We start from the raw sequence: 14,015 nt of genomic DNA, 5'->3' as shown, positions 1-14,015 counted from the left end.
AAACAAATCTGCGGTCTTGCGCCATTTCAGCAAGCCTGTGCGAGGCCGTGTGTTTGAGGCTGATTGAGTGGGTCTGTGTGAGAATCGAGTGATAGAGAGCTCCAAGTGGCAGGAACTAGGCCAGGACCTTGAAGTCTGGAAGAGCCTTGAAGGCCAAATCTCCCACCGAGGCTCAAACCTATTCCGGGCTTGGAGGCGGGCTATCCATCATGTTAGTCCAAGAACCCGTGCACGTAAGGAGTGGGATGGATGGGTCTGCCCATGGAAGATTTTTGTGCTCTGTGGCTTGTTCAACGGAGAGAAAGGTCGATCCTTGTCTGATCAGAGATCACTCACTCATCCGGATTTGTTTGCTTTGCAGGCGGCCATTTGGCATTGTTTGAACCATTATAGCTTCGGTGATGCTACCTTTCTGGCCGAACGACTCTTTGCCGAGGGTAAGTAGATATGCTTGCTTTTAGTACTCGTGCTAACTCGTGAGCCTTTTCCAGTCAATAAATCGTGTCGGGTGATGTTCCTTGAAAGCATAGTCATACTGGCACGGAACTTTTTATGATAGGACTACATTCATGGGTCCAATGGGTCCGTCCGTCCATGAAGTAGTTCCATAAATGTATGTCAGATCCCGTTGACCCCAATGCCAGTTTAAATGACTTTAACACTTGTATCACCAAGTGAAATTAAAGCCAATCTCGCTTGATATCGGATCGAATCAACGAAGTTTTTTTTTATTTATTGACTTGAAATATATCGTTAATTTTGACTAGAGTGTCCTTCCAAGTATACCATTCCTGGCCTTTGCCATGAAATGGTCTCATATAAAAGAATGAAGCAATAGAACCCAAGCGTGATTGTCGAACCACCTTTTTGATGCTTTCAGTCAGCTCCGAGGATGCTTTGCATCTTTTGGCCACGTGCTATTATCGATCGGGTCGGTGTCATGAAGCCTACGACCTTTTGACCACCAACGGGGTCAAGAAGTCGGAGAATCGATTTCTCTTGGCCAAATGCGCCTGGGATCTGAAAAAGTAAGTCCATTTCTTCGACCATACATAGGTCTCATTGACACCCATTGATTTGCCTGTGATTACCTTTACAGATTGTCAGAGGCCGAGTCCGTTCTTCAAGGGGATGCGTTGGACCCACGGAAAGAGTTGTCGGGCGAGGATTTTGTGGGCGAATTCGGGGAATCGGCCTCGTTCGCCTTGCAGCTACTGGCCCGCGTATACGGCCAAACTGAGCGTCGACAGCGGGCTTCAGAGGCCGATCGGAAGGCCTTGCGGATGAATCCGTTTCTGTGGAAATGTTTTGAGTCCCTCTGTCAACGGGGTGACTTTCCCGATCCGAACCAAGTCTTCTCAGTCAAGCATCTCGAGAATTTTTCCCAGTGTCTCGGGGTCAATGGGATACTGAATGCGGTGAACACGATCACGTCGAACTCGCCGGTGGTGCATGGCTCCTCTGTGAACGTGTCCCATGCCCCTTTGCCCTCAACATTGCCGGTGATCACGCTCATTTCTACGCCCAATTCGGCTTCCACGCCCCAGCCGTCCCACGTCACACCCAAGCCTATGGAAACCCCGGAGGTTGTCACACCCATGGAAACGCAATCCGAAGTGGTTACGCCGTTTTCTAATGTGTAAGTCTTTCCCCAAAAAAGTGGGAACCTGATCGTTGGAGAATTGTCGAAAAGCTACGTACTTTGGGAGAAGAAAGTTGAACGTATCAACAAAGAAAATGTTCCCCAAAGATCCCCTTTCGTGCCCTCACTTTGGCCAATGTTCGGCAATATTTTGTCTCTTCTAGGACTCCATCATCGAACGCCTCCATGAACAACTCGACGCGCCTGATGTCGGGTATTGGTGCGCTAAATTACACCACCGACTCCGAGATGCCGTTGGCCACGAAGCAATTGAACAATTCGCATCTGATGCCGCCCCCGCCTTTACGAAAAAAGTTCCGCCAACAGAATCCTCACACCCCTTTGGCTCACATGATAGACAAGTGTCTGGATGATAGTTACGATACGCCCACTTTTGGCATCTTGCCTCGTCACTCCATGGCTCGATTGGAAGTGGGTTCTATAGCGCTTAAGCTAAATTTCTCGTCGCCCTCTCTCTCCGTGTTGTCACCATGTCCAGCGACCCACTCGCAGGACTCCAACCTGCCCGAAAAAGTCCCCCTAGGAAACAAATTGAAATCGGTAAGAATTAAGCTCTTGCTTTTAGCACAGATTCACAACTTCCCCCATGCATGATTTCACTCATGATGCCCTTCCATGGACGTTTTAGAGTAACTCTGCCAGCAAGGAGAACCCTCCGAAGCCTAGTGTCTTTGGCCAGTCTTGTAGCAATAGTGGGAACCAGAACATAACTCCCTCGCCAGCCAGCCAGATTGTCCGAAGATCCTCCAGGCTTTTCGGGTCCACCCAGTCAGTCAAGGAGAATAGCAAGGCCCCGGCCAAAAAGGCTCGCGGTGTTCCCAAGTCACCCTCGCGCAAATCCAAGACCCGGCTAGCTCTCTCGAACCAATCTGAGTTGGCTGAGAAGAACGAAAAGAACAAGGTTGAGCGAGAGAAACTCCTTGGAGATGACCCCAAAGTCATTGGGGGAGATGATCTCATCAAACCCAAGACCTTCGTCATGCCCAACTTGAGTTCACAGGCCTTGGTCATTCAGAAGCAATCCGTTGACGGGCTCATGCAACTCATGCGCCAGCTTGCCAGTGCTTTCATCGAACTCTCCAAATATAACAGCAAGAAGGCCATCGAGACTTTGGAAGGACTTACCAGCAATCACCTCAATACGGGTTGGGTTTTGGGCCTCATGGGGCGGGCTCACTTCGAGTGTGGCCAGTACAAGGAGGCGAGACAACTTTTCAAGAGCATGCGCGAAAAGGAGCCGTTTCGTTTAGACTTCACAGAATTCTACTCCACCACGCTCTGGCATATGCAAGAGGATGTTGAATTGTCATGCCTGGCCCAAGACCTCACAAAAATCAACAAATTCTCGCCTCAGGCGTGGTGTGCCGCCGGCAATTGCTTTTCTCATCTCAAGGAACACGAGAATGCCATCAAGTTCTTCCAACGGGCAGTACAGGTACAGATGCAAATAACTTGGATCCTGTGCTCCCAAGACCATTCACACTGTTCCATTGTTTCAAATTGTAGGTGGATGACTCCTTCGCTTATGCCTACACCCTCCTCGGACACGAATATGTGGCCATCGAGGAACTGGACAAAGCCCTGGCTTGTTTCAGATCGGCGGTGAGAATCGATCCGCGACATTATAACGCTTGGTACGGAATTGGACTGACCTACTACAAGCAAGAGCGCTTCCAATTGGCTGATATCTATTACAAGAAAGCCCTTCACTCCAATCCGTACAATCCAATCCTTATGTGTCACGTGGCTGTGGTAGGGCGGTACAGAGTCCACTTGTCCTGAAATTTTCAATACTCAAACCTTCTTTTGCAATCACTCAGGTCCAACATTCTCAACAGAGAACCGAAAAGGCTTTAGAGACTCTGAACTCTGCCATACAGCAGGCCCCGAAAAATTCCCTGTGCAAATTCGAGCGAGCTTCGATTCTATTCACAGCTGAACGATACCATGAGGCCTTACAAGAGCTCAATGAGTTAAAGCAGCTCGCCCCCAAAGAGTCTCCGGTGTATTTCCTCTTGGGAAAGGTCAGTAATACCCCATTCATTGCTTGTTAACAGTTGTCTACAAATTCTCAAACCGGTCTTTCTTTGTTTGTAGGTGCATAGCAAATTAAACAACACGCACTTGGCTCTTATGCACTTTTCTTGGGCCATGGACTTAGACCCCAAGGGAGCAAATGCTCAAATCAAGGACGCCCTTGATCCTAATCTGAATCGGGCAAACCCAGATGAAAGCACAGTCAACAATCCACATGATGATGCAGGGGCGATGGGTGGGACATCGAATCTTACAAATGCCCATGCCAGTAACCAGGACGATATGATGCAAACCGAAAGTCAAGGTACAAAACCATAACCCTTCAACACCTAATATATTCATTCTTCACTTTGATCGAAAGGCAGAATTGCCTGGGTTTGCTGCAGTTCATGTGAAGCGAGTCTTCAGTCCCTTATTTCTCTCTATTTCGATTATCGAGATTGTATTCTTTTACTCCCCTTCGCTCTCCCTCTCTTTATCTCAGATTCTTACTCACACACCTTCCCCCTTTGAAGGGCAGAAACTAGGCTTAGCATCATAAACATACGAGAAAGTCGATGCTTTAAATTCGGATTATGTCCACGACAGAATATAGGCACCTATAGGAACAAGAGCTTTTGCATTAACGTGGGCTTTGTTACTTGGACAGTCGGCAAAATCTCGGTTAGTTCGCCAAAAAAAATTGTGAAAGATTTTGGGGTATCGTGCGGTGCTTGGAGTTTTACTTACGATATATCGGGCTGAGAAAAGCCCCTCTTTCGTCAATTTGTTTTTTCTTTTTTGGTTTGGTTTTTCACGGGCTTTTCTAATCGCCACAGGGAATGTAATCCCCAGTACCATTAAAATGAAAGGTTATAATGAGGCAATTCGTTACTTCTCAAGCTTTATATATTTGGTCTACCAATGAATTTGAGTTGGCAGACCGACCTAGTCCTTGAATGTAGGGTTGATCTGGAATGCTATCTAAAAATTTGTCCAAGGCTGACTTGAAAGGTGCTACCGGATCAACAAGGTCTACGTATTCCCTGCGAATATTAGAGGGAAGCAAATTAAACAATGGAGGAGCCCGAGAAAGAAAAGATGTGGACTTCATTGTTCGAACTAGCCTGGATTCTCGAGGGCTTGAAGGTGCTCTCAAAACGCACATTAAGCCTCTACGGTCACTAGAATTGACCCTAAACCCTGGGTTGGGACAAAGCTCATGGATACTTTTGAAAACGTACAATATCAGATACCTTTCGTACCTTCTCTGAGTACTGTACAATCCCAACCGTTCTAACCTTTCCCAATACGAGAGCTCTCTCATTCCTGTGATGTTCCTAGTGAAACATCTTTGGACTTGCTCGACCTTTTGCAAACCTGCTGAACTCATTGGAGCCCAAATGGGTGAGGCGTATTCAAGATGTGGCTGGACAATCGACTTGTACAGAGTTAGCATCGTGATGCTATCTCTGGACTTAAACGTGCGATATATCCAACCACACATTTGAAAAGCCTTACCCACCTTCAGCTGGATATGCTCATCGAACTTTCCATTATTTTGGAGGACTACACCTAGATCTTTCATAGATGAGACCTGCTCAATATCTTTACCTCCATTATCTACGAGTGGAGTATTTAAAGGAGTTGACCCAAATGTCATTGAGCGGAATTTCATTCCGTTCAGGGCCATATTACTCTCAGTTACCCAAGAGTAGATTCGATTTAAGTCCTTTGCAAGGCTACTGGAATCTTGGCCATTCCTACCAGAAACTAACTTTGTATCGTCAGCATAAGAAGAGAGACTGGCAGTGATACTAAGCTTTTGAAGCGGGGCAACGAATATTATAAACAAGAGGGGCCCTAAGATCGAACCCTGGGGAACACCTGACTTGACATCATGTATGTCACTAAGGGATCCCTCAACCTTAACCAATTGCTTCCTACCAGAAATGAAACTTTTTAACCAATTGAGAACCCTGCCTTGGATCCCAATTTCATGGAGCCTGTTAACTAAAAGCCCATGATCTACCTTGTCAAAGGCCTTGGCAAAGTCGAGATAAACTACATCAACTGATTCATGACTCTCTAGTCCCTCAATAACCCGCTCAATATGTTCAATCAGTTGGGTAACCGTGCTAAAATGTGCTCGGAACCCATGCTGGCTAGGAGGAAGGACTTCATGAATATCAAGAAATTCAACAAGTTTGAACTTCATGATCTTCTCAAACACCTTCGCAATATTCGAAGTGAGAGAAATCGGCCTGTAATTACTGGGGAGCGACTTATCTCCCCCTTTAAAAATTGGAACAACATGAGCTAACTTTAGTGAAGATGGAAACTTGCCCTGATCCAAGATGCAGCGCATCAAGTACGAGAAAACAGGAGCGAGAACCAGTGAGCATCTCATCAGAAACTGAGATGTCACACCATCAGGACCAGGAGAGCTTGAGAGTCTCAAGTCCCTGATGGCCTCTAAAGCATCTTGATCTGTGACTACAAGGTCATCTAAACGCTCAACTTGACTACCCTTGTCAATCTCAACAGACTCATCTTCAGAGCAATGAGCTGTTGTTTCTGAATTGAGTGGGGTTGAAAACACACGAGAGAACTGATCTCCAAGCATGTTAGCCATAGTCTCTACATTGCTAATGGCTTCCCCATCAACCTCAAAAGGCCCAACAGGGTGTTTCATCTTTCTCTTAGAGTTTGCAAAAGAGGAAAAAATTCGGATTCGACCTGACCTCCTAAACCACCTTACTCTCAGTTTGTAATTGATCATTTTCGATGGAGGCCTTAATCTTACCCTGAATTATGTCCAACTTGTTTTAGAGACTACCCACAGTTACTGCATTTGAAGTGCTCGGAATTTATTTTGGGCCTAATCAATTCCTCATCCTGAAACTAATCGAGGTATCTATGAAAGTTGAAAACTGTAATAGATAAAAGCCAGACATAAGAAAATTCGAAATCAAATGATAAATTGTCTTATTATGAAAGTATCGATCTAAAAGTTATTCATTTATTTCTATTTTTGCCCTTTTTACCCTTGTAAGGACGACATCTATTGGTGATTTTTTTTAATACAATTCACAACCATTATGTAGCACGTTTCCTTGGCAATTTTATGCAAACAACAAAGAATCGAACTGATCAGAAATATATATTTTCCAGACGAGTTTCACGATATCACCGGATCCTTCCACCCTGATGGTGGGGCATCGACTTCGCAAGAATCTTTGGACGCCTCTTCCGTGGGTGTGCGAGTACCTTTGAACGATGATGAAGCCATGCGATTTGATGTGGAAGTCACTCCGCCCTCCGGTTCTGCCTCTGCCAGTAATCCGGGGCTCTCAGCCGCGCTCCATTTGCAACATAATCACGTCCCGTCACGCGATGACAGCTTGTAATCCACGATCCTCGTGGACGGTCGGGGCTTTGGGATCCTCTGTAGACTGATGTTGATGGTGCCCCTTTTCTAACGTGGGTGATAAATGATGACGATGATAACCAGAACATCATTAACAAAGCGCAACGAGGATGGAGATGATGAGGACAAAGTGAGGAGATGAGCATATGAACCGGAGTGTCGGACCCGAGTCGTTCTAGAGAATTATGAGAAACTGTCTTGTTGTTGTGCTCCTGTTCCCGTTTGATTGGCTTAATCTGGTATTTGTGTCTGTACAGAAATCGACTTCATACTTATAGCTCTTGATTTGGGAAATTTGCCCAATCAGAAATAATAAAATCACCAAAAGACTTTACCACTAATGACTTTGACCTAAATTCTGGCGTGCGTCATTTGGATCAAATTTGTATTCGAGTGTTTTGGGTGTAACATTATTCTTACTTCTTCGTTGGCGAGGTCACATTCATAATGGCCGTTGAACATGTTAACGCTTCAATTTCCCCACGTCTGTCGTGTTGCTCGTTCTGTTATCGACTCAATTCGTTGCCCTTGGTCTTGCAAGTAGGATGTATTGTTACGTACCTATTCTCAGAGGTTCAAATACCCTACTAAGTTTTGACAAACACTTATTGGCTGTTTTTCGAGCTGACAAAATCATAACGAACAATTTTCTACTTATTGCATTTTGTGACTTTGAGTAACTTACTCAATAAGGAGTATACATGTAACATTGGGACATTGAACATTGACTTTGAAGCAGGAAAGGAAGATGACGTCATCGTCAAATTTTGGCCACTTACTTGCTCTTTTGAGGCTTCATTGTTCTGTGATAAGGGTTTAAATTAGAGTTCCAAATCATCTATCCATAAGGGAATGGTTCATTTAGCATTGTATTTTAATAAACTGTCACAGCATTACTCATTAACATGCTTAGAAATAACTTTTTAGCTGAAAAGAGCCACTTTTGGACTTATCTTTTCTCTTTTAGAACTTTCTATTATTACAAAAGACTTTTTGAAACCCTAGAAATGTTTTTTGTCTAATATTGTGCTTTGTATCTTGGGGTTTTAGTACCTCTGTTGAATGGAAAAGTACCCTTGTGACCTTCTAATATTTGTGCTGATATCATCATTCAGCTGCTACGTACAGGGGTCAGTATGGGAAAAACGTCCTTATTCTTCAGCTTTAGCTCCAAAACGCCCCAACTAAATCTGAACTCAACTGCCCTAAGAAATATTTCTGAGTGAAAGTTTGACTTTTCAATATTTTTTTGAGTATATAAGTTTTTAGTCTAAGCAAGAATCGCATTAACTGATTAAATAGAAGTTGCTAAATAATAGACTAGACGTTGTTCCTTTTGATCTTAAGATCCAAAAATGTGTTAATGTGTTCGGGCAATTCCCTCAAAACTTAACAGGGCATTTGAACCACCGTGTTCATTATTGAGCTTTTCCTGAAACATTTATTATTTTTTCTAAAATATATGTCACCGTATTCAATTATTGTTTCAACGACAAGAAATATTTTAGGCTCGGATTCCCTCACTTTAAAAAATGCCTAGATGTTGCTTTTGCCTGAATTTGCCTATATTCATCTCAAGGCCTGGTGACCCCGCGTGTTAGCATAGCAAAAGACGATAAAGCGTTATTATGTGAAAGCATGTCTTTAAAACGTGATTTAAATGAGCTGAACAAAACAACAAAAGCATAACTGATATTCGAGAAGAGCTTGCACGTCATTCCAAACTAAACTCCTGCGAATTGGGCAACCGATGCATCTTTCAGTACCAAAAAAGTACGCACTCGCGTAGCCTCCTAACATGTAAGCCGTTCTGCCCATATTGTTAGGTCACAAAAAGAAAGTCCCAAACTAGAACCTTAATACGAGCACACACTAATTGCATGTACCTTAGATAACATGAGGAGCTCAGTACCGTGTAAACCTCAACCAAACATGATTTTCTCGACCCTGTTTGGATTTGGAGCATAGGTGGGCATGGCTGGCCATGCATGAGTAATAGTAAATCATTTTTCCCGTTTTGAAAGTGGAATATCAAAGGAATAATTTCAGTTCTCTTGAGATTTGTCAATAAATGTTACAATATTTTATGCATGACAGCAATTATGAAATCAGGCTTCATTCAGATAATGATTCAAATTCGGCTTACTGAACAAAGGTACTTCATTTACATTTTTGTTGCATTATTTTACGTTTTTTTTTTAAATTCTTGTCACAATCGTAAAAATGGGTAATCTGCTAGGCTAGAGAATGGTTTTTAGAGGCACCTTTTTTACAATGTAATGAAACAGGTAATTACTGCCAGATCCATTCCAAACTGGCTTTGAAAAATGTTTCCACATTTTGATCCAAAGAGGAATGACCACACCTCTCCTGATCTGAATCTCAGGGATGTCTTGTAATTTGAAGATGCACACAAATAAGTAGTTCCCCATCACTATAGATTGCTTTAATGTTAAAGAGTTTCAAAAGGATAAGTTTGAAAACTCTGAGATTGCACTATGACGCTTGCTTTCCCCAAATCCTTCAAGTATTGGATCACAAGCTATCTATCTATTATTCAAAGTTATTGTCAGTTTGAGGCAGGTTTGTTAAGAAATATTAAAGACCAATATACAAAGCTATCAAATGAAACATCTTTCACTAATTCAAATCCAATCCATGAGGACTATATTTCATTTCATGTTATTTTCATATTTTTTCAACATACTTCATTTGTCTCAATTGCTACCTTGAACAAATTTGTGGAGCCTGAAGAAACCTTTTTACTTGCCAGAAATCTGCACCTCCATCTAGTCATGAATGCCACTGCGGATCACAGGGAACGAAGCACAAATCTCACTTCAAAACAGATTTTTGGTCAAAGCAAGTACAACTTAATCAATTGGTTGTACTTGGTCAAAGTGAAGTAACAGTTTCTTTGAATATTGCCCATTTATGTCTTTCATCAAACAATGTTGGCTCTAAATGTGCATATAAGAACTGAGCCGGAATTATTCTCCGAAAGGCCAATCATACAAGAGTCTTTTATTGGTTTAGGGTACCCCGTGTTTCCATGTTCCACAGCTTGGCCATCCAAAGTGTTCAGCTTGTTCCGCGAACAATTCTGTTCCACCCAGACAATTACACCTGGTACGCTTCCTACCAAACTGAGAGGTAGGATCATGGAAGGAACATTATTGGTGGGACACCACTTGAAACGAGCCAAGGACTCGACTTTCCATTGACAAGAGAAGAGACACACCAGCAACACGGTCCATTTCAGTGAAGAGTGCTTTCAAGGCCAATGATAAGTCTAATATTGGGGCCAACATGATGGCAAGGATTTTTTTGTCCAACATGGTTTCCTTGACTAATGACAGCTAAAAATCGAGAATGACGATGCTAGACCGACCTAGGAGCTTCTCTCTGCATTCCGGGTTGTCCATTCCAAACTTCAAGTAAGTATGCGTTTATTTTGTACGCCTTTTAGCACTTATGTTTCGTTCAGACTCTTTTTCCCTCAAGAGGAGTTGGACTTAGTTTTTTTTTCCTTAAAAATACGAAAGTAGAAGATCAGTTCTTTCTTTGAAAGTGACGGTTCAAAGTTTCTTAAGGCCTTTTAATGAACCGACAGCTCACACTCCCTCTAAATAAACATGCATGAATATGCGATTTGTCTGCATTCATTGAAATAGAAACATCAAGATTTATGCAATGTCATTAGTGCCTGCAATTCGCCTCTAAAGAAATCAGCTGGTTTTTTTGGCATGAATATTCACTCGGAAAATCTATTTTGCCAAAATGTTGTCAGAAAAGGCTTCTCAAATTTCATTTCACTTGCAGTGACCAAGACTTCTTGGGTATTATGTACGTATACGACTTACTAAATGCTTCAATAATGAATAGGTTCATTTGACAAATTGCATTATGAGCCAGTATTAGCTTACTTTGTCTCATTCCGAAATGGACGTTAACATGCGATGATTTTGAAGGGAACTACCAGGTGCACAAGGTGCGGGCAGGTTTATGGACATTTAAACCAACTACTACATAATGTACATTACCGATTCAACTACATTTGCTCCAACCAAACCGGGTTTGCATTTTCCCAAAGATGGTAATTTGCAATGGCATGATCAGCCTTTCCGGAAACAGACGGGTCGTTTACTGTTTGTATGATGTGTATTCCTGGTTTGTTCCATACCAGGTAGATGGGTCGTTGAGACAGGTAGAAAGGGTTCCATTACCAGAATTGGACATCATTTATATTCAATGAATCGATATTCTCCAACCAAAAGCTCGACGATCCCACTCACATGAATCTGGCCTTCAGTTACAGCCGACATTCCAGTACGCATTCTACGCCCAACTCCGCCAATTTCAACGGAACCACATTCAAACCTCGCGATTCCGGACATCGGAGATTGTTGCGGGACATGAGCTCGGATTTTCCTCGGAATCTCAACCACTCTTTGCCACCTTTATCGGGTAAACGAGAGGAGGCCAAGACAAAGCCGCCAAAATTGTGAGTATTGCGATATCGGATGGATTATTAGCGTCCTATTGTCATGGCTGGTTTGTAGGGATAACTTCATTGATGTGTCTATTGAAACCAAAGCGGTTTCACCCAAGATACGATCGCTTAGCGGCAATCCGAGGAATTTGGCCCGATCCAGTGTGGGATCATCGTTATCTTCTTCGTCTGTGTTGTTTCCCAATATGGCCAAAAGACTTTCGATTGACATGGACGATATCGAAGATAACGGGGCACCGGCCCCTCCTATTCCAAGCTTATCCTCCAACGATCAAAGCGACGATTTCCAATCCATAGATATCCATCCCAACTCCTGGCATAGACCGAAAAAGAACTCATTCGGGTAGGTTCAGTGTTACGCTATGAAGCTATGTTTAGAATGTAGAGTACAGATACGATACATTCAGAAAATGCTACGCTGAGTGATTGTGAAAGAATCCAAAATTTCACTGTGACTTAATTCATTTGGAATTTTTGCATCCAAATACCCTTGTTTAGACATAACATCTTGCATAGAGTGGAATTTTTCTTGAAGTTGAGTTTGATATCACTTTCCTTGTCAATAAATTGGGACTCCTTCTCCTAAGGCTAAACACTGTTTCATTCTTTTCTTTCAGGGCAAGCTTCTAACCACTATCTTCAATGCTGATGGGAAAATAATTGTCCGAAATTATATACATGTATCTAAAATACCACGATATTTCCCGATGAAATAATGGACATTGATGCCAAGACTGCGTTGTTGTTTTGATGTTAAAACATAGTTGTATCCAAGCAATTCACCAACAACGAGCAAGATTCCAAAGGTTTGTGTGTAAAGTGTATTATATCAGCAGCAGTTGCGTGGATTCTTTAAGCAAGGTATGAAACCCCGAGGCATGAGTCGTCTTCTTCTCTATTGAACATCATCCACGTCTCGTCTGAATGGTGGCTTCTATCTTCCTATCGTCATCACCTGGAGCCCGTGGCCAAGTCTCAGGCAGCCACATTATGAATCACCAATCGGAACATATCGTGTTGGATGAAGAACGAATCATTGGCGGGTTTCAGAACGAAGACTTGTGTGAACGATTGGGGTGGGTCCTCATCCGTCTGTAACAAACATATTGGAAGTTGTTTCATTAACCATGAGCCGATTGACCAGATTATCTCAAATATGATGCTAAAGTCGCTACTGATCCAAGCAAAACGATGACGAGCTGAAGAAGCACACGAGCTCACGTTAACGGGTTTAGAATCACTCGGTCAAGCACACACGACAATTTTAAGCTTTGGATACTCAGGACAGTCGTAGTCTTGTCAGTTTTCCTAAGATTAAAATAAGCTCAAAAAGAAGAAAAATAGTCTTGTCAGTTTTCCTAAGATTAAAATAAGCTCAAAAAGAAGAAAAAATGCATCTAATGCAAGGGCTCAGTGATAGAATGACAGCTCATGTCTCCAGAAAATGGGCTTTGGTGTTGTTGGTGATATTCTAAAATTTAGTCCGGGTGCCTTCCAGTTGACAAGCCTTTTATGCAAGGCTATTTTGACTAGCCTTTTATGCAAGGCTATTTTGACTAGCCTTTTATGCAAGGCTATTGGTTTTTATGCTGAAAAAACTGTTTTTACTCTTATTGGCTTTCAATGAGCCAAGTTTAAGATGATATTGGGAAAAGACTTGTCAAAACTCTGCCCTATTGTACGTGTAACGTGCATCAAGCATGCATTAATAATTCTAAGGAACGCGAGCTAGATGTCCTGAAAACCCAAGGCTGACCGACTTCATCGACTAGCCTGAATTTGAGATCGGATTAGGCGGTGGCCAAGTTGTGGATGCCTAGCCGAAAGAGATCGTGTTGAATGAACCAGGATTGCCCAAGATTTTTCAAGACGAACGTTTGCGAGAAGCTCAATGCGGGATCGTCATCTGTCTACGAAAAGTAGCCGAAATTAGCCATCAACGGCCACGAACTGAGCTTTGTTAGGTAAAAATGCAATCATGACCCAATGCTCTGATCGCTCAATGAGCCTGTAAGACCTACCTTTAGTTGTCCCAAGACGTTGACCAGAATGCCTCCGTCGAAGGTGGGTTGACAATCCACGGCAGTAATGAGATGAGCAATCTTTTGGAAGGTCAACGAACTGATTTTCTCCATAATCTTGGCCGATCCTTGCATTTGTTGTCCTTCGAAGGTCATCAAGGATTGCTCAGCCTACAAAAGACAGATTGAAAGTGAGCAAGTTGCCGAAAGGTCTTGCTTGGGGTTAAGTTGAAATACATATAGAGGCAATCGACCCATCATTATTTTCGCACATCACAAAGTATGCAAAAAAAAAAAAAAGTAAACACTTGTAACTCGAATTTTAACAGGCAGTGCCATGTTTTTTTTCTTGGCTAACTTAGGCTTTTTCAA

At 42.8% G+C, this 14,015-nt stretch overlaps 3 protein-coding genes across 5 annotated transcripts in view; 2 read left to right on the top strand and 1 right to left on the bottom strand.

Annotated features, from left to right (window-relative positions):
- The first annotated feature begins 48 nt into the window (after positions 1-48).
- LOC131884967 (cell division cycle protein 27 homolog) lies at positions 49-7,443 on the top strand. The gene is made up of 10 exons (XM_059232870.1): positions 49-233; positions 362-437; positions 881-1,028; positions 1,100-1,639; positions 1,807-2,203; positions 2,292-3,098; positions 3,170-3,415; positions 3,484-3,687; positions 3,761-4,004; positions 6,854-7,443. The coding sequence occupies exons 1-10, from the start codon at positions 210-212 to the stop codon at positions 7,087-7,089; spliced, it is 2,922 nt and encodes a 973-aa protein (XP_059088853.1). The 5' UTR covers positions 49-209; the 3' UTR covers positions 7,090-7,443.
- Positions 7,444-9,977: 2,534 nt separating this feature from the next.
- Positions 9,978-12,800, top strand: LOC131885634 (uncharacterized). 2 transcript variants are annotated; one of them, XM_059233742.1, is made up of 5 exons: positions 9,978-10,262; positions 10,372-10,546; positions 11,422-11,613; positions 11,672-11,965; positions 12,240-12,800. In XM_059233742.1, exons 2-5 carry the CDS (start codon positions 10,482-10,484, stop codon positions 12,250-12,252), a joined length of 564 nt encoding a protein of 187 aa, XP_059089725.1. In that variant the 5' UTR covers positions 9,978-10,262; positions 10,372-10,481; the 3' UTR covers positions 12,253-12,800. The 2 variants fall into 2 exon arrangements, with proteins under 2 accessions (XP_059089725.1, XP_059089724.1); XM_059233741.1 differs by having other exon boundaries at positions 9,978-10,546.
- LOC131885635 (probable nuclear transport factor 2) overlaps positions 12,430-14,015 on the bottom strand; it is a 3,899-nt gene continuing 2,313 nt past the window's right edge. The window contains exons 2-4 of one of the 2 annotated variants that reach the window (XM_059233743.1): positions 13,644-13,814; positions 13,396-13,532; positions 12,430-12,714 (exon numbers count right to left, since the gene is read on the bottom strand). In XM_059233743.1, the coding sequence (XP_059089726.1) occupies positions 13,413-13,532; positions 13,644-13,814 (291 nt within the window). In that variant the 3' untranslated portion in view covers positions 12,430-12,714; positions 13,396-13,412. The remainder of the gene's footprint in view (positions 12,715-13,395; positions 13,533-13,643; positions 13,815-14,015) is intronic. The other variant, XM_059233744.1, reaches the window with a different exon arrangement.

This window comes from Tigriopus californicus, chromosome 8, assembly GCF_007210705.1.
Source record: "Tigriopus californicus strain San Diego chromosome 8, Tcal_SD_v2.1, whole genome shotgun sequence".
NCBI classification, from domain to species: Eukaryota; Metazoa; Arthropoda; class Copepoda; order Harpacticoida; family Harpacticidae; genus Tigriopus; species Tigriopus californicus.
The sequence above is the reverse complement of the archived record's forward strand: the minus strand, read 5'-3'. Positions and strand labels throughout refer to the sequence as shown.

Excerpts from the sequence above, each read along its gene's own strand:
- LOC131884967 (XM_059232870.1), top strand. The coding sequence starts at position 210 with ATGTTAGTCCAAGAACCCGTGCAC. Across the intron at positions 1,029-1,099 it reads TGCGCCTGGGATCTGAAAAA|ATTGTCAGAGGCCGAGTCCG; the intron begins GTAAGTCCATTT and ends TTACCTTTACAG. Across the intron at positions 4,005-6,853 it reads GATGCAAACCGAAAGTCAAG|ACGAGTTTCACGATATCACC; the intron begins GTACAAAACCAT and ends TATATTTTCCAG.
- LOC131885634 (XM_059233742.1), top strand. The coding sequence starts at position 10,482 with ATGACGATGCTAGACCGACCTAGGAGCTTCTCTCTGCATTCCGGGTTG. Across the intron at positions 10,547-11,421 it reads TTGTCCATTCCAAACTTCAA|TTACAGCCGACATTCCAGTA; the intron begins GTAAGTATGCGT and ends TCTGGCCTTCAG. Across the intron at positions 11,614-11,671 it reads AAGACAAAGCCGCCAAAATT|GGATAACTTCATTGATGTGT; the intron begins GTGAGTATTGCG and ends GCTGGTTTGTAG.